Source organism: Heterostelium album (assembly GCF_000004825.1).
Source record: "Heterostelium album PN500 unplaced genomic scaffold PPL_scaffold3, whole genome shotgun sequence".
Classification (NCBI taxonomy): domain Eukaryota; phylum Evosea; class Eumycetozoa; order Acytosteliales; family Acytosteliaceae; genus Heterostelium; species Heterostelium album.
The window spans coordinates 346,353-367,950 of record NW_008805065.1 but is presented as its reverse complement, the minus strand read 5'-3'; the positions used below and the strand labels follow the sequence as shown (position 1 = coordinate 367,950).

The 21,598-nt window shown below is 29.7% G+C and overlaps 11 protein-coding genes across 11 annotated transcripts; 8 read left to right on the top strand and 3 right to left on the bottom strand.

Moving 5' to 3' along the window:
- Positions 1-731: 731 nt before the first annotated feature.
- PPL_02715 (SH3 domain-containing protein) lies at positions 732-4,460 on the top strand (the record flags this gene model as incomplete). The annotated part of the gene is made up of 10 exons (XM_020573694.1): positions 732-791; positions 873-1,082; positions 1,180-1,251; positions 1,340-1,453; positions 1,537-1,752; positions 1,824-2,253; positions 2,840-2,893; positions 3,322-3,874; positions 4,310-4,351; positions 4,439-4,460. 10 exons carry the CDS (start codon positions 732-734, stop codon positions 4,458-4,460), a joined length of 1,773 nt encoding a protein of 590 aa, XP_020435766.1.
- A 295-nt stretch (positions 4,461-4,755) lies between these two features.
- PPL_02714 (uncharacterized protein) lies at positions 4,756-6,062 on the bottom strand (the record flags this gene model as incomplete). Its single annotated transcript, XM_020573693.1, has 5 exons — positions 4,756-5,057; positions 5,136-5,302; positions 5,392-5,654; positions 5,739-5,904; positions 5,980-6,062. The coding sequence occupies 5 exons, from the start codon at positions 6,060-6,062 to the stop codon at positions 4,756-4,758; spliced, it is 981 nt and encodes a 326-aa protein (XP_020435765.1).
- A 439-nt stretch (positions 6,063-6,501) lies between these two features.
- On the top strand, positions 6,502-7,932 carry pigM (glycosyltransferase; the record flags this gene model as incomplete). The annotated part of the gene is made up of 6 exons (XM_020573692.1): positions 6,502-6,646; positions 6,743-6,854; positions 6,930-7,211; positions 7,279-7,503; positions 7,582-7,656; positions 7,713-7,932. 6 exons carry the CDS (start codon positions 6,502-6,504, stop codon positions 7,930-7,932), a joined length of 1,059 nt encoding a protein of 352 aa, XP_020435764.1.
- Positions 7,933-8,615: 683 nt separating this feature from the next.
- dgat2 (diacylglycerol O-acyltransferase 2) lies at positions 8,616-9,605 on the top strand (the record flags this gene model as incomplete). The annotated part of the gene is made up of 1 exon (XM_020573691.1): positions 8,616-9,605. The coding sequence occupies one exon, from the start codon at positions 8,616-8,618 to the stop codon at positions 9,603-9,605; it is 990 nt and encodes a 329-aa protein (XP_020435763.1).
- Positions 9,606-9,748: 143 nt separating this feature from the next.
- alg9 (glycosyltransferase) lies at positions 9,749-12,351 on the top strand (the record flags this gene model as incomplete). The annotated part of the gene is made up of 6 exons (XM_020573690.1): positions 9,749-9,752; positions 9,914-10,202; positions 10,603-10,940; positions 11,001-11,923; positions 12,032-12,297; positions 12,330-12,351. The coding sequence occupies 6 exons, from the start codon at positions 9,749-9,751 to the stop codon at positions 12,349-12,351; spliced, it is 1,842 nt and encodes a 613-aa protein (XP_020435762.1).
- Positions 12,352-12,409: 58 nt separating this feature from the next.
- On the bottom strand, positions 12,410-12,817 carry PPL_02710 (uncharacterized protein; the record flags this gene model as incomplete). Its single annotated transcript, XM_020573689.1, has 1 exon — positions 12,410-12,817. One exon carries the CDS (start codon positions 12,815-12,817, stop codon positions 12,410-12,412), a length of 408 nt encoding a protein of 135 aa, XP_020435761.1.
- A 155-nt stretch (positions 12,818-12,972) lies between these two features.
- ddx5 (DEAD/DEAH box helicase) lies at positions 12,973-15,171 on the top strand (the record flags this gene model as incomplete). Its single annotated transcript, XM_020573688.1, has 4 exons — positions 12,973-13,908; positions 13,989-14,393; positions 14,458-14,562; positions 14,620-15,171. The coding sequence occupies 4 exons, from the start codon at positions 12,973-12,975 to the stop codon at positions 15,169-15,171; spliced, it is 1,998 nt and encodes a 665-aa protein (XP_020435760.1).
- Positions 15,172-15,424: 253 nt separating this feature from the next.
- PPL_02708 (uncharacterized protein) lies at positions 15,425-16,552 on the top strand (the record flags this gene model as incomplete). The annotated part of the gene is made up of 3 exons (XM_020573687.1): positions 15,425-15,823; positions 15,934-16,204; positions 16,290-16,552. 3 exons carry the CDS (start codon positions 15,425-15,427, stop codon positions 16,550-16,552), a joined length of 933 nt encoding a protein of 310 aa, XP_020435759.1.
- Positions 16,553-17,600: 1,048 nt separating this feature from the next.
- PPL_02707 (putative ATP citrate synthase) lies at positions 17,601-18,952 on the top strand (the record flags this gene model as incomplete). Its single annotated transcript, XM_020573686.1, has 3 exons — positions 17,601-17,631; positions 17,719-18,171; positions 18,243-18,952. 3 exons carry the CDS (start codon positions 17,601-17,603, stop codon positions 18,950-18,952), a joined length of 1,194 nt encoding a protein of 397 aa, XP_020435758.1.
- Positions 18,953-19,754: 802 nt separating this feature from the next.
- On the top strand, positions 19,755-20,361 carry PPL_02706 (histone-fold domain-containing protein; the record flags this gene model as incomplete). The annotated part of the gene is made up of 3 exons (XM_020573685.1): positions 19,755-20,072; positions 20,140-20,221; positions 20,291-20,361. The coding sequence occupies 3 exons, from the start codon at positions 19,755-19,757 to the stop codon at positions 20,359-20,361; spliced, it is 471 nt and encodes a 156-aa protein (XP_020435757.1).
- Positions 20,362-20,413: 52 nt separating this feature from the next.
- iunH (nucleoside hydrolase) lies at positions 20,414-21,541 on the bottom strand (the record flags this gene model as incomplete). Its single annotated transcript, XM_020573684.1, has 3 exons — positions 20,414-20,668; positions 20,739-21,398; positions 21,470-21,541. 3 exons carry the CDS (start codon positions 21,539-21,541, stop codon positions 20,414-20,416), a joined length of 987 nt encoding a protein of 328 aa, XP_020435756.1.
- Between the last annotated feature and the right edge of the window lie 57 nt (positions 21,542-21,598).

The following is a 21,598-nucleotide window of genomic DNA, read 5'->3' as shown; positions in this document are numbered from 1 at the left end:
TCACCCTTTAAAAAAAAAAAAAAAAAGTAAATAAAATTAATTTTTTTTACAAAATAATTGAATTGTTGATCCATTAATCAATCCATGTCATACCATATCTAAAATTATATCTATAAATAAATAATATAATAGTTTCGATCAGGAAGTTAGCAATTTAAACAATTCTTTATTTATTTTATTCAATATTTATTTAACTAATTTAAGTTGTATTTTTAACAAAAAACAAACAAAAAAAAGAAAAACACCAGATCATAAATTGTAAGTTTTTAGTTTATAATAATCAAATTTGTTCATCAAACCAGATCTGGTTTGAGAATTAGCAAATTTATTTATTGAATCATACCTTTTTGCTCACTCTCAAAACCATCAAAAATAAAAATAAAAATAAAATAAAGGGTAATACCAAAAAAAAAAAATCTTTTCATTTATTTTTTTTTGGCATTTTATTTTTTTTTGAAAATCACATTCTCTACATTATTAAATTATCATTACTACCTTTATCATCATAATCAATAACATTGTCGTCACTGACATTATATCAGTAATTTACTTTAATTTGTTTAATCATACAAGCAGAGTGATCACTACTACTTTTAGTTGTTTAATCATACATCCTCGTCATCATTATCATCATCATCATTTTATACATATATAATAAAAGAGTGAACTTGTGAAATTAAAAATTTTTTTGCATTACAATAATAACAATAATTATTTCAAAAACAGAAGAAATGTCAGCCAACGCCAAAAAAGCGAATCCAGTAACAGAGAACACTCTAAAGACAATCAATGTAAGAGATTTGAACACATTTGATAAAGATATTGTTAAAGATTCATTTGATGATTAATGGAGATTCTATTTTTAATATTAGAATTTGAAAGTCAATTCACCGCCATTATTCACAGAGATTGTAAGAGCAGCCAACAAATATCAGCAACAATGTCAAGCATTGAGTCAGGCCGGTATCGTCTTGGCTGACACCATCGCCAGACTAACTGTACACAACACTGGTGATTTCGGTGAAGGTCTAAAGAAACTATCAGATGTAATTAGAGAATTGGAAACAAAGAGAGATGAAGTTGTACGTATAATAAATAATCGATAGATACTACCAATATTAATGAAATATAACTAATTATTCTCCTTTTTTTATAATTATTATTAATTGATCAATCTAGTCAAAAACATTATTAAATGATTTCATTGCTCCATGTAAACAATCGATTGAAACAGATCACAAGGATATTCTAGTATGTCAATAATCATAATAATAATAATAATAATAGTGGTTTTTAACATAACAATTCTTATATTATTTTCTTATTATTACTTCTGTAGACATTCGAAAAGAATTATAAAAAAGATAAAGAGAACATGAGACAAGAGATTCTTAAACTTGAAGCCAAGACTAGAAAGGCAGGAAAGAAGACTACTGCTGAAGTACTTAAACAAGTTTGTAACATTTTAATAATATAATAACAATAATATTTTGTCAGCAGTAGACCATTAACAATGATTTATTTATTAAATTATAGCAAATCACAGAGTTAAATGACAAGATAAAGGAATCAGATCAATTAAACACAAACAAGTTAAGAGATGTAGTTTTGATGGAGAGAAGAAAGTTTGCAACATTTTTATCACAATTCAATCAATTCCTCGATAAGGAATTGGATCTATCGAATGAATCGAATGTCAAACTAACTGCTGGATTACAAACATGGAGAGATTTAATTAATGTTCAAAATCAAGTATGTAGCGTTGAAACTAATTAGTTTATATTATTATTTGTGTACTAATAAACTAAATATCAACTTGATAGTTACCAGGAGATGTTGAATCACTGATTAGTAAACAGGAGAGAACATTGGTTCAAATTCAACCACAGGCAGACAATGGTGATAGCTATCGTATTTCATATGCACCTGGTAAGGTTCAAGGAGGAGGTAGCAGTTCGGCAGCTGGATACGACACCTATGAATCGTACGACTCTTACGATAACTACGATTCGTCGTACGAAAACTCTTCCTACACAGACAACTCCTACGATTACAACAATAGCGGTGGCGGTGGCGAGTTGCAAGCACGTGCACTCTACGACTATGAGAGCCAAGAGTCGACCGATCTCAATTTGCGTGCCGGTGACATCATCACCGTCATTCAGCAGGACGATGGTTCCGGTTGGACCAAGGGTAGAGACTACCATGGTACCGAAGGTATTTTCCCATCCTCATATATAGAATATATTAGTAGTTAATTCAATACCTATCTACTATTTTGTCATAAATTTTAACATTAATCATCATCATCATCATCATCATCATCCTACAAACACAGTACAATATAATACAATAATCAACATAACTACTAAATCATTAATGATCTCTAATCATTTCATCCAAACAAAACCCATACCAATTTTATTTCTTAATAATTATATTAATTTAATAAACATGAATGAATAATATTGATGTACTCGTAATATAGAATATCCAATATTAAACTCTCTTCACAATAAAGATAGAAGGAATAGTTACTATTATTATTATTATTTAAAAACTTGTAATCTACTACAATGATCTTTAGAAAGATTCTTCCAATTTGGAATGATTCCATTTGGTTGATCAGCGAAGGTCTTTGTGTGAATTACACTTTAACATCTTTGAAGCTTCATAAAATTTTTAGCTCTCTTAGAAAAAAGTAATATCTTCATATGACAACAACAAACAATGAGAGTAAATAAAGTGATAATTTTTTGTTATTCAATAAAGTGTTTCCGACAGATTTAATTCCAATAATACCTGCTTACTTAATTTAATTTGTAATTTGTAAATTTAGAGTTCTTGATTGACGAGATCATAAATAAAAGAGCTCCTTACCTAGATTATGAATGTTAATTTTTTAAAGAATAGTAGTTAGAAACAATCACCAAGGAATGTAAAATGCCAAAGCAACTAGAGTAACAAAATAAATCACTTGTAAGCAAGATATCAAATAGAAGTTGTTTTTAAAACAATGTTTTCTTTTGGGTGGTGTTTGTAGATTGTCACCAAAGAAAAAAAGAAAAAAAAATAAAAAGTTTGTAACTTGGTATAAAGATTGAATTTAATAACTTTTCGAAATCTAATTAATTAATCATTAATTAAATATAAATAGCTGTCAAAATCATTCTATTTTTCAAAACATTAAATCAAATAAATTAAAATGACTGATCCAGTAAAAGGACAAATTCTAAAATGGGTTAAGTAAGATTCGTATTATCTCTATAATTACTATAAAATTAAATATTAATTTTTTTTTTTTTTTTTATCTTTACTTAGATACCAACTACACCGGACAAAGATTCGAAATGCATGTTCCAGGTCGTTACCACAATGTTGCTGCGGATCAAAAATCCATGAAGATCGGACCTAATACCAAGATTAGAGTATGGGAACCAAATGGAAAAATTTGGGAGAAAGGTACTGGTAACTACCCTGAGGGTTCTACTATCCCCTATGATTCAATCACTCAAGCTGTGGACAATTCCTTCAAGTTTTCAATTGATATTCGATTCAAACACACCATTGCAGGTAAACCAGAGAATGACTATACCTTAGCCATTAAACCACTCCATTTTGAAAATAGCGTTATTACATCTGGAGGAGATTACCTTGGAGTTCAAATCCCACAACTCAACCCACCCGATTCTTTGATTGTATCACAGATTTCTGTTCGTGAGGTCCCATGGCCACACCAAATCGTTGCCAATGGATCGGTATATTTCAAATATAATCCAACAACCGAAGATATCACATTCACAAAGACAGAAGGTTTCCCAGTAAACATGGATATTGAGAAAGATGACATTTGGGGCTTTACCATAACTCTAAAGTCTATTTAAGTTGTTAAACTAACACAATAAAGAATCTGATTACTACTGTATTCAATTTTATCAATAAAATAATTGTTTTTTTTATTATTTATTTTTTTTCTTACAAAATTTATTCAATATCATTTTGATTGACTTCATCTTATTTAAGATTTGTTTTATTTCAATTGGTTCTATTTCAAGACTTCAAAGCGATTAAACTAAGGCAACAGGTGAAAATTTCAGGGGTTCCCAACTTTTTTTCTCTGTATAAGAAACGAATTAAGAATTAATATTCCCACATTGACACCATAACTTCTTCAAATTTCATCTTATCACTAGTAGAATCATCATATCTCAGAGTGATCTACTTATAGATTAAATTTTTTTACTTTGTTTTTTAATTTGACTCATAAAACCTTTTTTTTTATATTGTGATCACTATTAATTTATAAAAGAGAAATTTGGTATTTTATCAATGATATAGTTGTCTTTCAAAGGTAATTATTAGGTTGTTCTTTTGGTAAAAACATATAATACAAGCAAATAACTTGGAATCTAAAAATATTATCTTTTATTTTTATTAGACCGATTTATTACTTATTTTAAAAATTAATAAGTTGGAATGTACAAAAAAGAAAATTCAAAGTATATTAACACAATCTGAAACTATTTGGAGGAAATTATCAAAGTATAAACACTTCTAGATCACAACAAATTTAATTTTGGCTATACAGGTTTTGATAAATATTACATAAACTATCCATTCTGTAAGTTAGTTTATTTATATATTTATATAACTATTTTCTCTACCATATAAAATCTTTTTTGAGGGAGTCAAACACAAGAACAACAACAACAAAATAAAGAACATTGTTTTGAGTATCACAATACTTTTTATTTATTAATCATAAATTATAGGATTGTTTAATCTTTTTTTAAGTGTTGTGCTTTCGCTATCAGTTGATTGTTGCTGATTTGAGTTTGTTGACTTTTTGTATTTCGGTGCAAGTTTAATATTTGGAGGCAGTGGTGTAATTCTTGATATATAATATAGGAATATAAACAATGCACCTCCCAAAACCATTTCTATCTTACTAAATGGATAACGGAATCCTAAAACATAATTTAAAGATATCACTGCTACCCAGAAGGCAATTAATATATTCATAAGAATGGTTAAACTTCTTTCTGTTCTAGTTCCAACTATTTGTATAGAAATATAAATTATTAAAAATAAATAGTTAGTATATTGTCTTTTATTAAAATTAATAATGATCATACCATATGCAGTGGAATTCAATAAGATGTGGAATGAAATCAAAGCCAACAATGTACCGTAGAGTATTTGTCTGATAGTGTGGAATCCATGTGACCAAGTAGTCTCGAGATTGACAAAAGAAGCACCAATATATCCAATATATGCAATAACCATGAAAATAACTAAATTACTTGATAATAATAATCTATAGGATGAGTTGTATTAGAAAAGTGAGTTAGTGATTCATTCATTGTCAATAGAGTTTGTTAAGAATCTTACTTCTTTACAAGTTGTAATTCATTTCTTTGAGTTGAAGTGGTACGAACCGAATCTTTATATGAGAATCTACCAATGGCAAAGAACCAGTATGGTATGGCCAACAAGAAGAACGTATGGAACAAGAAGTGACCACTTACAGAGTTCTGTTTTCTATCATTACAAAGATTGTCATTAAGCAGTTTCTTTCCAATAAAACAAAGACAATAGGTTGCACCGTACCACAAGAATGTATAACCAATATAAAATATAGATCTTGTATATTTCTAATAAAAAAAAAGCAATGACATAACAAAGCTGTATGTTAATTAATCGATATCTATTATATAAAATATATTCTTGTAATATACCTTATCTTTAATATTCAAAGGTTTAAAAGGTTTCCAAATAACTAAGAGTACTGCAGATATAATGATACAGAATAATGATAAAAATAAATAACTATGTCTTGTCCATGATTTGTTGTATACTCTTTCTCTATAACAATAATCTATGTTTGCAAATAAGTTTGATATCCTTTTATTTATAATTTTAATAAGTGTATATTAGTTTGACGCCGCGAACTATATCTATCGTTATAAAACTACATACACAGTGATAATAAATAGAATTAAAAGTAAAAAGAATGTGTATAACCTCAATGTTCCTAATGAGGATGCTTTAGAGAATTTCATTTTAAAATTATATTTGTTTTGCAAAATAAAAATGAATTTTTGTGAAGATCAACAGATAGAACTGTTTTTAAAAATAATATAAAAAGTTAAAAAAAACTAGTTAAATGAATCACCAAATTTTAGATCTTTTACTATCATAGTCTTTTTCTAGATTATCCATAAAAAGATATGATTAAACAAATTTTAAAAGTAAATAATTTAAGTTTTTTTTTTTAACTTAAATAATATCTTTTAGATATTTTTTTAATGAAATTATAATTCATTCTATTAAATTGTTGATGATCTTTGTAAGATTAAGAACAACACAGTCACATTAGGGTTGTTGAAGATCAACAAAAAAAAAAAAAAAAAAAAGGATACAAAACAAAAAAAAAAAAAAAAAATCTTTTAATATTATTTGATTCATTAAATACAATAGTAATACATTATTTAATAAAAAATGGTGAAATCTACTGTTACTAGTTCCAAAAACAGTGGATATGATTTTATATATAAAGGATATAACTTGACAAAGATATCATTTACATTTGGATTGATCATAAGATTGATACTAATAGTATTCTCCGAATGGCAAGATGCAAACAGTATGTAAAACACATCTATCATAGAAATCATCTTCATTTCACTTTAACTTTGACTTACAAACGGTCGGTCCATATTATCTCGAATATAAATAATAGTGTTAGTTAAATATACAGATATCGATTATGAAGTTTATACAGATGCATCTAGATTCGTAGTAGAAGGACTATCACCTTATGATAGATCAACTTATCGTTATACACCATTGTTGTATGTATATATATATATTCTCAAACATTCAAAACACTTTTCAACTAAACATTCATTCTAAATTTGTTATTATAGATCATTTCTTTTAATTCCAAATATATTGGTACACAAAGCATTTGGCAAACTTTTATTTGTTATATGTGATATGATTATTGGATATCTGTTAAAATCGATTCTAATTCAACGATTCCCAAAGATAAAGGAATCGATGTTATTTGCATGCACCACCGCTTGGATATTGAATCCATTCGTAATCAATGTATCTACTAGAGGCAATGCAGAGTCTGTCATTGGTGCAATGGTGTTACTATCTGTCTATTTCCTTTTTAAGAAACGTTTAATTCTTGCATCCATTTTGTAAGTAAACCATTTAGCTAAGCAATTATATCGAATATGAATACTTATTTCTGAATAATATCTATAGCTATGGATTATCAGTACATTTTAAGATCTATCCAATTATATATTCAATTCCAATCTATTTGTATATCGATAAGAACTACTATAACAAGTTACCATCCTCCTACAACTCGACCGATCGTTCTTCTTTTTCAACAATCCTGAAAAACATATTCAACAAGAACAGACTTACCTTTTTCTTTGTAAGCGCAACCACTTTTCTATCTTTAACTTTTATTATGTATTTAATGTAAGTAGTAGCAGTAGTAGTAGTAGTAGTTATTTGAAATGTTGTTTAACAAACTAATCATAAATCATTCTCTGATAGTTATGGATATATATTTTTATTTGAAACCTATTTGTATCATGTGATTAGAGCAGATAATCGTCACAACTTTTCAGTGTATTTCTATCAGATCTATTTGAATACACCGGTGGTAGAATCGATTAGTGATGTAGGTGCGGTCGGATCGGTGTCGTTGGCATCGGTCGGTGTGGCATTGGCATCGTTCCTTCCACAGGTACTACTATTGCTTGCAATCAGTTGGGTCTACTACAACGACTTGGAGTTCTGCATGCTATTGGAAACCATAACATTCGTTGCGTTCAACAAGGTCTGTACGGTTCAGTATTTTATCTGGTACTACTCGTTGCTACCGTTGGTGCTGCCTACCACTAGAATAACGATTGTCGGTGGTGTCATCATGTTCCTCCTCTGGTTAGGTGCACAAGCACTCTGGTTGGTATCAGCATTCCAACTAGAATTCCTTGGTCACCAGACATTCTTTAACATCTGGCTTGCAGGTATCCTATTCTTTTGCGTAAACATTTGGATTCTAGTGAGATTCATTCTTCAACACGATCCTCGTAAATATAAATCAAACATTAAAATTATTCAATAATAATAATAATAAAAAATACACAAAAATTTAATATTATCATATATGTATAAATATATTAATATTATGTCGATTGAAACCTTTTAAAATTCAAACTATTGTGTTCCAAAAAAAAGAAAATTTTGATGTTCATAAAAAAAAATATTATTGTTTGGTGAAGATGTTTTTTTTTTTTTTCATTTATTTTATTGATATTATTTTTTTGATCTTATAACAGTGTGTTATTATTTCATTTATTTGTAAAGATAATTCATATATATATATATAAATAATAGTTAGTTATTAATGTTGTAGTTTTAAAAATAATTCAATTAATAATAGTTTATTAATTTGTTTTGAAAAGAATAATAGTTTTTTTTTTTTTTTTGTGTTTTCATAGTATATTAATTAATTGTATAAAAAAGTTAAATTATTTAGTTTATTTAGTTTGAAAATAAAAATATAAATAGAAAAAAAGAAAAAGATGGTTAGATGGATACCAGCATCATTACCACTTCATCGTAGGTTAGAAACAACAGCAGTGCTATTCTATTTGATGATTGTACCGATGTGTATGTTGTTTGCTTTCTACTCGATTATAATACCGATATTCTGGGGTTTTACTATTCCTTATTTGTTATGGACGTTTTTTTATGATACGGCATGGGAGCGTGGCGGACGCAGAAACAACTGGATACGAAACCACCGTACATGGCGTTACTTTAGAGATTACTTCCCGATTTCGTTGGTCACCAGCACAAAGCTAGATCCAGCCAAGAACTATATATTTGGTTACCATCCACATGGCATCATTAGCATGGGTGCATTCTGTAATTTCGCAACCAATGCCACTGGCGTCGATGAAAAGTATCCTGGCATTACGATACACCCGTTGACACTAACATCGAATTTCAAGATACCTTTTCTACGCGATGTACTTATGAGTTTTGGAATATCGTCGGTCGCACGCAATGGCTGTGATAATGTGTTGGAGTCAGGTCCCGGGCAGTCCGTTATGATAGTGATTGGCGGTGCAGAGGAATCTCTGGATGCGCATCCTGGCCACAACGAGTTGCTACTCAAGAAACGCAAGGGATTCGTCAAGCTGGCATTTGCACACGGTGCTTCACTAGTGCCGATCTACTCGTTTGGCGAGAACGACATATTCGATCAGGTAGATAACCCTAAAGGAAGTTGGATCAGAAAATGTCAAACCAAAGTGATGAAACTGACCGGAATTGCACCGGCACTCTTTAATGGTCGTGGAATTTTCAACTATGACTTTGGATTACTACCTCACCGCAGAAAGATTGTCTCTGTTGTAGGAGAGCCTATAGACGTACCGAAAGTCGCAAGTCCATCCGACGAACTCATCGACCATTATCAACAATTGTATATGGATTCACTATCAAATCTATTTCATAAATATAAAGATGAATATGCAAGTGAAAGTGATGATTTAAAAATTCATTAAAAAATAAAATGATATATATTTTTTTAAAACAATAATACATCTAAAAACAACTGATTTTTGTGATATTTAATCATATATTTATACAACGAGACACTATGGTGATGGTGTTTAAGATATTAGTTTAATAGATCAAAATCGATAGGATGTGTAATTCAAAAAATAATGAAAAAAAAAAACTTTTAATAAGTAACCTTAGTTTCTTTTTGTTGTAGAACAGTGTGCCTTGAAGATTCATCCCTGATTTCATTTTCTTTAGATAATATTCCAACGAATTAAAAATCAATTCTAAAAGTTAGTTAATTAGTTAGATGACACAGTTCTCATTCTACCTCAATGCCGAGCAACTCAGATCCAAAATTGTGAGCCACGCCGGTCAGAAGACTCTCAGAGTCATTGTAGGAGGTCCATTTTAAATGCTCCATTCGATGAAATGACCTTGGCTATGACCGAACTTATTGCCAAGAATATCAACGATCCATCTATCAAGGACTGGCTATTCATTTATACTCATAATATTGCCCACTGTTATGTAATGATGGAAGTCGAGATTGACAACGGTACTACGTACAAAGGTCAACTCTATGGTGGTCATATGCTGTTAATCTTGCCGACCAAAAAACAACCATTGTTCCACAACTCAACTGGTGTATGATGGATAAGAAATCTGATATTGATGAAATGAAGAAAAACTAAAAACAAAGTCTTTTTTTGAATAAATAATTTTTTTTTTTATTAAAAATTTGTGAACTTCATTTTTTTTTAATAACTTTCCATTTCATTTCATTTCTTGTTTTTTAGTAATACTATTTATAACCATGGTTATAAAACAACAAAATAAATCAAACACAGGAGTTGGTGGTGGTGGTCAACAAAAACAACACAGAGTTGTAAAATCGATTGGTTCAGATTTAGATGATCGTTCAATTTTTAAACCAAGCACGCTAACAGTGTTTTTGTTTATTTTCCTATCGAATGTATTGTCGGCTCTGTATAATAGAATCATCGATTGTGATGAACCTATGAACTATTGGGAACCTACACACTACTTGATGTATGGTCATGGTCTACAGACATGGGAATACAGTCCAGTGTATGCACTAAGATCCTATTGCTATCTATTGATTCACTCTGTCACCGGTAAACTATTCTTGGAGCCACTCTCACAAAACAACAAAGTAGTACTATTCTATCTCATCAAGATATTCATTGGATTGAACAGTGCATTTGCTCAAACCATTTTCATCCGTGGTGTAAACAATCGTTTCGGTAACAAAATATCATTACTTACAACATTATTCATGTTATGTAATCCAGGTTTATTCTTATCAACAACAAGTAAGTAATATTTATTATAATCATATTGTATTATGTTATTAACAATTTTTTTAACAAAAGCATATTTACCAACAACATTCTCAATGATAACAATTATGTTTGGTTATGGATTTTGGATGTTGAATAGACCATTGTTGTCAGTTTTTTCGTGTGCTGTATCCGTGTTTTTAGGTTGGCCATTTGTTATTGTTTTGTGTGTCCCTATAGCTCTCGACCTTCTATATCGCCGTGGTATTGTAAAGTTGTTGCTATGGGCAATCATTCCAACTGTATCAGTATTGCTACCAATGATGGCAATCGATAAACAATACTATGGAAAGACTGTACTTGCCATCTGGAACATCATTGCCTATAACTTTACATCGAGTCATGCCGGTGGATCGCAACTCTATGGTATCGAACACTGGACATTCTACTTTATCAATTGTTTTGTCAATTTTAATATTGTATTCTTACTATCGATGCTCACCATTCCCCTCTACTTCCTTCTACTTTTATTCAAATCCAACTATCTCGGTACTCTCAACAACCTACCAAGAGTATTAACCCTACTCATAGTCTCTCCCTATTACATATGGTTTGCATTCATGACTTATCTTCCACACAAAGAAGAACGTTTCCTATTTGTCATTTATCCTTTCATTTGCTTGACTGCTGCCATCACCATTTATTTGGTTATCAACATACTTAAACAGCTATTCTTAAACGACAGTTACTCTCATAAGAAATCAGACGACAACAATCAACAAGTAGATAGTGGATTTAAAAGATTCATTAGATCATTAAATTTATTCCTACAGGTAATGGTTGTAGTTTTATTCTTTGGTTTGTCGGCATCACGTATTTTCTCAACCTATAGAAACTATACAGGTGCAATAGATACATATACCTATTTGTATGACCACGAGCTGAGAAGAGGTGATACAACCGAGCCTCTATTCCCAAAGTTTGCATTCAACAAACTCGATAACAACACTGTCAATGTATGTGTAGGTAAAGAATGGTACCGATTCCCCTCCCACTTTTTCCTTCCAAACGAACAACAACAACGAAACGGTACACCATTACGCTTCCACTTGTCGTTCCTCAAGTCCAACTTTAAAGGTCACCTTCCAAAGCCATTCACCGGTACCAGCAATATTCCGAGCAACATGAACGACCGTAACCAAGAGGAACTCGACCGTTATCTCGATGTCTCAAGATGTCACTACATCATAGACTTTGACTATCCTTCACAACAAGAACCACACTACACCGTCGATCCATCGTTCACTCCCATCTTTACCACACCATTCTTGGACGCATCACAATCATCATCTTTGGCGCGTGCATTCTACATTCCATTCTACTCTGACAAGCATAGTACATTCCATAATTACTATCTATTAGCAAATCAAAAATTAACAAATAGAAAAATATAACTAATAATAAAATATTGATTTAAAGAATATTTAATACAGTAGAGTTATTTATTGATCCATTTCATCTTCTTCACAATCTTCATCATCTTCATCTTCATCTTCATCATCTTCGTTCATTTCAGATTCTACAATTAGTTTGTCTATTGGATCTGTTGCAGATCTTGCAGCTACTGCACTTTGAAGTCTGGCATCTACATCAATGATTTGAGTGTATTCCATTTGAATTCTAACACCATTATAGTTTGAAGGTACCAACGATCTCTCTTGTGGTGATAATGTACGATCAACACCAATAATAACTAAAGGACGAACTGCTGATTCCAATTGACTGTCTCTCATTAACTTATAATACTCGATTCCAAATCTATATGGGAATGGAAATTGTAATGATTCTATATATTGTTTAAGTTCATCTTCAATTGAAATATTATTATTATTGTTGTTACTTTCTGACATCTTTAATCTTTATGTAATTAATAAACAAAAATAAATTAAAATTAAAAAAAATTTGTTCAACAAAAAAACGAACGAAAGTTTAAAAAATTAAATATTATTCTCAAACTATTAATAATTGTTATGATTGTGTTTATTTGTTAAAAATAATAAAAACAATGCCTAAACCAAATCAATCATTTAATAAAAATAATAAATTTATTAAAAATAATAATAATAATAAAGATAGAAACAATCAGTTTTATAAAGGAAAAGATAATAATGATAATGAATATGAAAATAAATCAGTAAAACAAAAAGAAAATAATCAATTTAAAAAAGGAAATAAGTTTGATAATAATAAGAATAGTAGTTTTAACAATAATAAGAAATCATTTTTAAACAATAATAAAAATAATCATCATAATAATAAAAAGTTTGATAAAAATAAGAAATTTATAAAAGAAGATGATCAATCAGATGATGATGATGATGATGACGAAGTAGAAGAGAAAGCAGAGATCGATCCATTATTAATCAGTAAAGAAACAACCATCGATGAGAAGGAAGCTGAAATTAAAATCAATCTTGAGCCTGTTATCTACAGGAAACAAGATCTTTTCTATTTCGAACGATACTTTCTCAACGCTCCTTCAATCAACTTGACAGAAACAAAAGAGTTAATAATAGATACAGATGATCAAATTATAACAAATAAGAGAAATAATATTGAAGAAGAAGATAGTGATAGTGATAGTGATAGTGATAATAGTAATAATAATAAGAAAAAAGATGAAATAATTGAAGAACAATTTATTATTGGTACAAATATACCTGTTGCAACAAGTGTTAAGAATAGTTGTTTACCACAATCTTTTAAGACATTCTTTTTCGTATTACAACATTCGACACCAACTAAACTTCAACAATATGCATGGCCTTGTGTTTTGACTGGACATGATGTGCTCGGTATATCACTTCCTGGCTCAGGTAAAACAGCTGGTTTCTTACTACCAATGATTCCACACTGTCAAGATAGAATAAAGAATGAAACAATCATACCAAACAGTCCATCTATTCTTATATTAGTTCCAACAAGAGAATTAGCAAGACAAGTAAGTTAACTAATTTATTATTATTATTATTTTTATTTTTTTTACTCATTATTATTATTATCGATTGTTTCTTTATAAAGATTTATTCTATATCATCAAAATTAAGAAAACATTTTGGTATACATTCATTACCTATTTATGGTGGTGTTGCCAAAGAACCACAGATACAATCGTTACAAGGTGGTATTCCTCATATTCTGATTGCAACACCGGGTCGTTTAGTCGATTTAATAGATATGGGTGTTCTTAACTTGAATGGTGTAACAATGTTGGTTGTAGATGAAGCCGATAAGATGCTATCGATGGGTCTAATCGATCAATTAGAGCAAATCAAATCACAGATAAGACCAGACGTACAAACTCTTTTCTTTAGTGCAACTTTCCCATCTAGTTTACAGACAATAGAAGCCACCTGGTTGAAACAACCATACATAAGATTAAAGATTGGATCTGAACAATTACCAAATCAATCACATATCAAACAAGTAATATTTATTATCGTTAAAGTTTATTCTAAATATACACTTTACTAATCGAATCTCTTTTTAGAATTTACATTATGTAACAGAGTTTAAGAAAGCAAAGAAACTATTAAAGATATTACCTGGTTTAACTAGAAATAACAAAACTATTATATTTTTTAATCAGATATCTGTATGTAGTGTTTGTTTTTATTGATAATTTATATTTTACTAATATTGTTATCTATAGCATCTAAGATCTATTAGTAAAAGATTGCTAAAGATAAATGTTGAACATCAAACTATTTATGGATCGTTGAATCAAATGGAAAGAGAAAAGATTATTCAAACTTTTAAGAGACAGAAAGAACAGCGATTGTTGTTGGCAACCGATGTTATTGGTCGTGGTATTCATATTGATGATCTCGATTTGGTGTTGAACTACGATCTACCAAGTAATTTGGAACAATACTGTCATAGAATAGGTAGAGTTGGAAGAAACGGTAGAAAAGGTGAAGCAATCTCGTTTGTCTCTAGAAAGAATATGCAATTGGCACAGGATCTAGTGACACTCTTGGAGGAGAATAATCAAACCGTTCCACAAGAATTTAAAAAGAATTGCAACGAATTCATTGGTACTGACTTTACAATCTCTCAATCAAACAGAGAAAAGAAGAAAGAAATGATAAAGCAAAGAAAAGAGAAACAAGCATTGAAAAAACAACAACAACAACAACAACAAGTACAACAAAATAATGAAGGTGAAGATGAAGATGAAGATGAAGATGATCAAATGTCATAAATTTTAATAATAAATAATTCAATCTATATTAGATTAAAAAGATCGTTAAATTTAAAGAGTCTTTGCTAGTACCAGAAAAAAAAAAAAATAATCTTAAAAACTAAAAACTTTTCATTGTTGTTATTATTATAAAGCCCAATAATAATTTTATTTTGTTTTTGCTTGTGAGGCATCGAAGAGGTACAATTTTATTTTAGGATCATTAAAATAAAATAGATAGTTATATTTAATATAGTAGTTACTTATTTATTTAATGGGTCAAACAGATAGTAAACCATCGAGTGGAAGTCATGTTCATCATGATGATCTTAATGATGTTTTAGTACCACCGACATTATCTTCTTCTACCAGTAGTAGTCTAATCTATCAGAATATACCATATACAAGTTACTCTTATGAGAAACTACCATCGAAACAAGAAATACAACATCAACAGCAACAGCAACAACAACAACAACAACAATCTAATCAATCTAATCAATCTTCATCTTCTTCATTATCATCATCATCTTTAAATAATAATCAAATACAACAACAACAACAAAATATACTAAATAATAGCTATAATAAAGATGAAATAATTACACTTTCAAAAGTAGAGAAATCAAATGAAACAGAACAAGAGTTGGAAAGATTAGCAAAAACTCCACATGTATGTATGTAAAGAATAAAAGATGAAATGGGAACGTCAATCATAATCATTATTAGAGATTTGTTTCTTTTCATGATATTAACAAGTTTGTTTGTATACCTATCTGATAGTTCTTTCCGCTGCTAAATGATAATGATGAATCTTGGATAACACCAAACGGTAATCCATTGTCGGTTGCAGACATGGATAACAGAGGTGCACTCAACATCAGTATCGACATTCAAAACTATCTTAAAAACTCTACAGGTTACATTGTCGAGAAACAAATGGAAATCATCAATCGTATCAGAGAAGTCGAGATGAAACAATCGAAAAAACTAACACATTCAATGTCAACCAGGGTTAGCGAAACAACTCATTATAATTATGGTTTTAAAGAAGGTAAATAATAAATAGTTTAATATATTAAACTAACCAACACCAACCAACTAACAAACTAAAAACTAAACTATTAATATATATTTAGTGACAGATAAAGTTAAATTTAATATAATAAAAACAAATGCATTGGTTTATAGGATAGGTGATCTAATTGAGCAGATAGAATCTGCATTACCAGAGAATGAAAGAGAGAATATTAAAGAACTGATATATGCATCACTACCCAGAAACTCTCCAACTTATAATCCACCTAAATTTGTTCCTGCTTTACTTCAATCAACTACATCAGAGATACAGTCAGCAACAACATCATCATCTTTGTCGTCGGAAACAATTGAAGGATCATAATAAATCATTCATTTAAATTAATGAAATGACAGATTTTAGTTTTGTATAAATTTCAATAAATAAATAAAAAAACATGAAAAATCCAAAGATAATTTTAAATTTTCAAATTTTTTTTAATTTTTTATTGATGTGCTCAATGAGTAATCAAGCTTGGGAAACATAGAGAAAGATTAAAGTTGGGATTTTACAGAAAAAAAAAAAAAAACATCAGTCAAGTTCCCAAATGAACATTTTTTGAGTTATTTTTTTATCAGACTTGATTATTAGACATAATATTATGTTGAGTAGCTCAAAACTTGTTGACTAATCAAAAGGTTGTAAGCAAGTGTGTTTATGAAAATGAAGATGATGTTGTCGACGATTATTATTATTATTTTTTTAAAATTTTAAATTTTAAAATTTATTGTTTTTTATTAAATGTTAATATAAACAACCTCCTAACCCTATCTCTCTTTTTAGAACAAACAAATCAAACACACATTATTATTTTTTATTTTTATTTTTTGATTTTTATTTAGTTTTATCATTATCTATAAATCACTCCAGTGAATTCAATTTTAGTTTTCTTTATATTTTATTTATTAATTTAACAATTTTATAAATGTAAGTAAATTAATTACAATAACTTTATTTCCTTTTTTGTAAAAACTACTTATCAGTATTTTCAACGGTTATTTTTTTAATCATTTCATTTATAAATTAAATTTGTTTTTAATTTAAACTTTTTTTTATGTTTTGCAATATTTTATCTGCCCAATGAAATTTAAATATCATTTTAATTTGAATTTAAATTGAGTGTCGACTAACAAGAATATTACAACCAATAACTTAACCACACTGCCAATAACATAACTACTATTCTTAAATTAATGTTAATTTAAAAAAATTTTATATTTAAAAAGATTATTATTAACTTTACTTTACTTTTCTTTCTTTTTCTTTTTTTATTATTTATAATTATATAACAATATTTTGGTTTTAGTTTTTATTTATTTATAAATATATTTATTTAAATTGCAGTAATAACAATTTTTTGATAGTAGTAATAATGGCAAGAAAGAAGATTAGAGAATATACAAGTAAATCATTGTTGAGAACACAATTCCAGAATATATGTAATGAGAGATTGAATTTAAAGATGGTCCAGGTACATCCTGGTTCATTAGACTTGAAAGAGATGGTTACTGCTCAACCATGGCTAGGTAATACCAAGTTGGTGGTGAAACCCGATATGTTGTTTGGAAAGCGTGGAAAGAATAACTTGGTATTGTTGAATGCCAACGTAGAGCAAGCCGACCAATTCATAAAGGAGCGTATGAACAAAGAAGTCGATATCTCTGGAAAGAAAGGACCAGTCACTCATTTCATTGTTGAGCCATTCGTACCACACACTGTTGAATACTATCTATCTATTGTTGCCAAGCGTGACGGAAATACCATTTCATTCTCAAATGTCGGTGGAATGGAAATCGAAGAGTGTTGGGACCATGTAAAGACACTCGACATTCCATACGGTGAACCAATTGACGCTGCCAACCTTCATGAATTGGTTGACTCTAATACATCCGGTAGAGAATTTATTATTCAATTTATTAGAAATGTTTATAAGATTTTTGAAGGTATAAAAAAAAAAACAACAAATCAAAATAGAAGTTGATATATTTATTAATAATTTATTTAAAAATTTTAGAATTATCATTCCATTTCATTGAAATGAATCCATTTACTTTGGATCAAGATGGTAAACCATTCCCATTGGATATGAGAGGTGAGGTGGATGAATGTGCATCATTCAAGTGTGGAAGTAAATGGGTTGTAGATGGAGAACCAATCCAATTCCCACAACCATTTGGTCGTGCTTTGTTCCCAGAGGAAACATTTGTTAATGACATTGATGAAAAGACTGGTGCGTCACTCAAGTTGACCATTCTAAATCCGAATGGAAGGATTTGGCCGGTTATCGCGGGAGGTGGTGCAAGCGTTATCTATGCAGATACTGTTGCCGATCTTGGATATGGACATGAACTAGGAAGCTATGGTGAATACTCTGGTGATCCCAATGAAGAAGACACACACAAGTATGCCTCGACCATGTTGAGTTTGGCCACTAGAAATCCAGATGGAAGACCAAGAGCTCTCTTGATTGGTGGTGGTATTGCCAACTTTACAGATGTAGCTGCAACCTTTAAGGGAATCATAAGAGCAATCAAAGAGTATCATGAAGATATCCTCAAAGCCAATTTACATATCTTTGTTAGAAGAGGTGGTCCCAATTATCAATCAGGTTTGCAACATATGCGTGAGATCGGTCACAAGTTACATATCCCAATTAAAGTATTTGGTCCAGAGATTAATATGACAAATATTGTATCAATGGCAATTCAAACAATAAAAGTTTAAAAAATAAATAAATTAAGATTTAAAGTTTAATAAAGTAATGGGATGTTTGAAGTTTAAATAAATAAAAAATTAAAATTTAATGAACTAGTCTTTGGAGAGTCGAAATTGATAATAGTTAACACACAGGTCTAGCCGTATGGAACTTCTCCACTATCTTATCACGTGCGATCCTAGTGTATCACATCGGCATTGATATTATCAAAGATCAACTCTTGTGCTCTCTCCTTTGACTCTACGAAAATGAGTACTGGTGGTTCCAATCCCTTCTGGATCTACTGTCTGACTGCCAACAACTTTCCTACAAATATTAATTCTGATTGACGTTGGTTGATGCAGAGTTTCTTCAAATAATAATTAAATATTAAATATTAATAAAGAAGTTCTTTGAAACCTTTGAACATCTTATAGCTTGGTGTTGATTTCTCTTTTAGTCTGAATCTAACATATGTGAGATACAATTTAATACAAAGGACTCTTTGTTGGTAGGGGTGTATCAAGTTATATTGAAATTATCTTAGAAATGATTTACATAAAACTTATGATATAAAATGATCCAAGATTTGGTATATGTTGCTAATTTGTGAACGTTTAACTGCTAACTCTAAATGTCTTTAAAAAGAGCGTGTTATTCCTTGATAATACTCTTTTGTTATTGTTAAAACAAAATACTCTTATTGAATGAGCTTTCAATCTAAAAAAAATATTGATCAAATTAATGCGCCTTTTTTATAATAAAAAAAAATAGTTTGTTTTTTAAAAAAATTATTTGTTATCTTTTTTTTTTTTATATTATATATTGACAATGACAAAGAAACAAGATGAGACAATGAACGAGGCAGACGAAGATCTTGCTGATGATACTCATGATGAAGAAAAAGAAGATGAAATGGATGTTGAAAAAGATGAAGAGGAAACAGGTGCTGAAGACGATGACGAAGATGAAGATGAAGATGAAGACAATAAAACATCGACAACAAACACAACAGATGGTAAAAAAAAGATTAAAAAGAAATCGGTCAATACACACCTACCAGTAGCCAGAATTAGAAGAATCATTAAATCTGATAAAGATGTTAAACTGATTGCAAACGACGCTACTCTTTTGATTACTAAATCAACTGTAAATATCAATCATAAATTTGTTTTAAACATACTCGATAGCTAATCAATAGTTATGATACTATTAGGAATTATTTTTAGACTTTATAGTAAGGGAATCATATAAAAAGACAACAGGAAAGAGAAAGATTTTACAATATAAAGATATAGGTATGTGTGAACACTTTACTATATACTGTTTTAAAACAAACACTTATATATATATTTTCATAAACCTAGCATCTACAGTTAAAGAGATTGAATCACTTGAATTCTTGTCAGATATAATTCCACCAAAAGTTCTTACATAGTTCTTTTATAAATGTATTTAATTATTATAATAAACAATATAAAAATATGATATTATTTTTTATTTAAGCAACTTTGCTTATTACTTTTATCGATGGAATCGATCAACATATCATAGAATGCAGGTAAATCGACATCGGTTGCGACATGAACATTCTTTGGTTTGTTTGAGAAATTCCAAACATCACATACAGTTTGACCAGCACAAAGATCAGATTTACATTCAATGTCAACACGAAGTAATCTAGTTGTGAACATACTTGGATTTATAACAGCTGCAACTGCTAATGGATCATGTAGTGGTGGACTCTATTACAATTATAATGTTATAAAAGTTTAGTAAAAATAAATTGTATTGTTTAATTTTTTGTTTACATACCTCCATACCAAAAAGATTCATATATTGTTGCGTAAAGAACTTTAATAGTTCAATTGATAATGTGATAAAATAAGAGTTGTCGAGTGATTGAATTCTTTCTAATATTTGTTTGGTGATAAGTGCTTTGTGACTAACTTCGAGTGGTACCATGAATATCTTTACTCCACTATCGTACACTATTTTGGCAGCCTCTGGATCAACCAAGATGTTAAACTCGGCTACGGGTGTCATGTTACCAACGGTCATCGCACCACCTAAGAGTGTAACACTCTCTACCATGGACTTTACATCTGGAAACACAGAGAATAGTAATGCTACATTTGTGAGTGCTGCAGTTGCTATGATGGTAGTCAGCTTGCCTGTCTCTAGAAAAGTCGATCTTATTGTATCGTACATATGAACGATTGCATTCTTTTCAAGTGGTGACTTGGTATCGACAGACCATACTACTGATGAATCCAAACCAGAGTCACCATGTATCTCTGGACATACCATGGATGGTCTCATCAAAGGATTTGCAGCACCCTTGACAACTTCGACATCTGATAAACCAGAGATTGCACATACCTTTAGAGCATTTATTGTTGTCTTTTCGACTGTTTGATTACCAACTACAGTTGAAATACCAAGTAATTTTAATGACTTTGAATGACCAGCCATCTAATCATATTAAATTAAATATATATTAATTATCTTGTTTTCTTTGTTATTTTTAAAATAGAATAACTAACCATAATGGCAAAAGCATCATCATGTCCTGGGTCGCAATCCAACCATACATATTTTAATGTTGTTGACTCCATCTTAAGATATAACCTTAAAAAATTACTCAAAACTCTTTTTTTTTTTATTTTAACTAA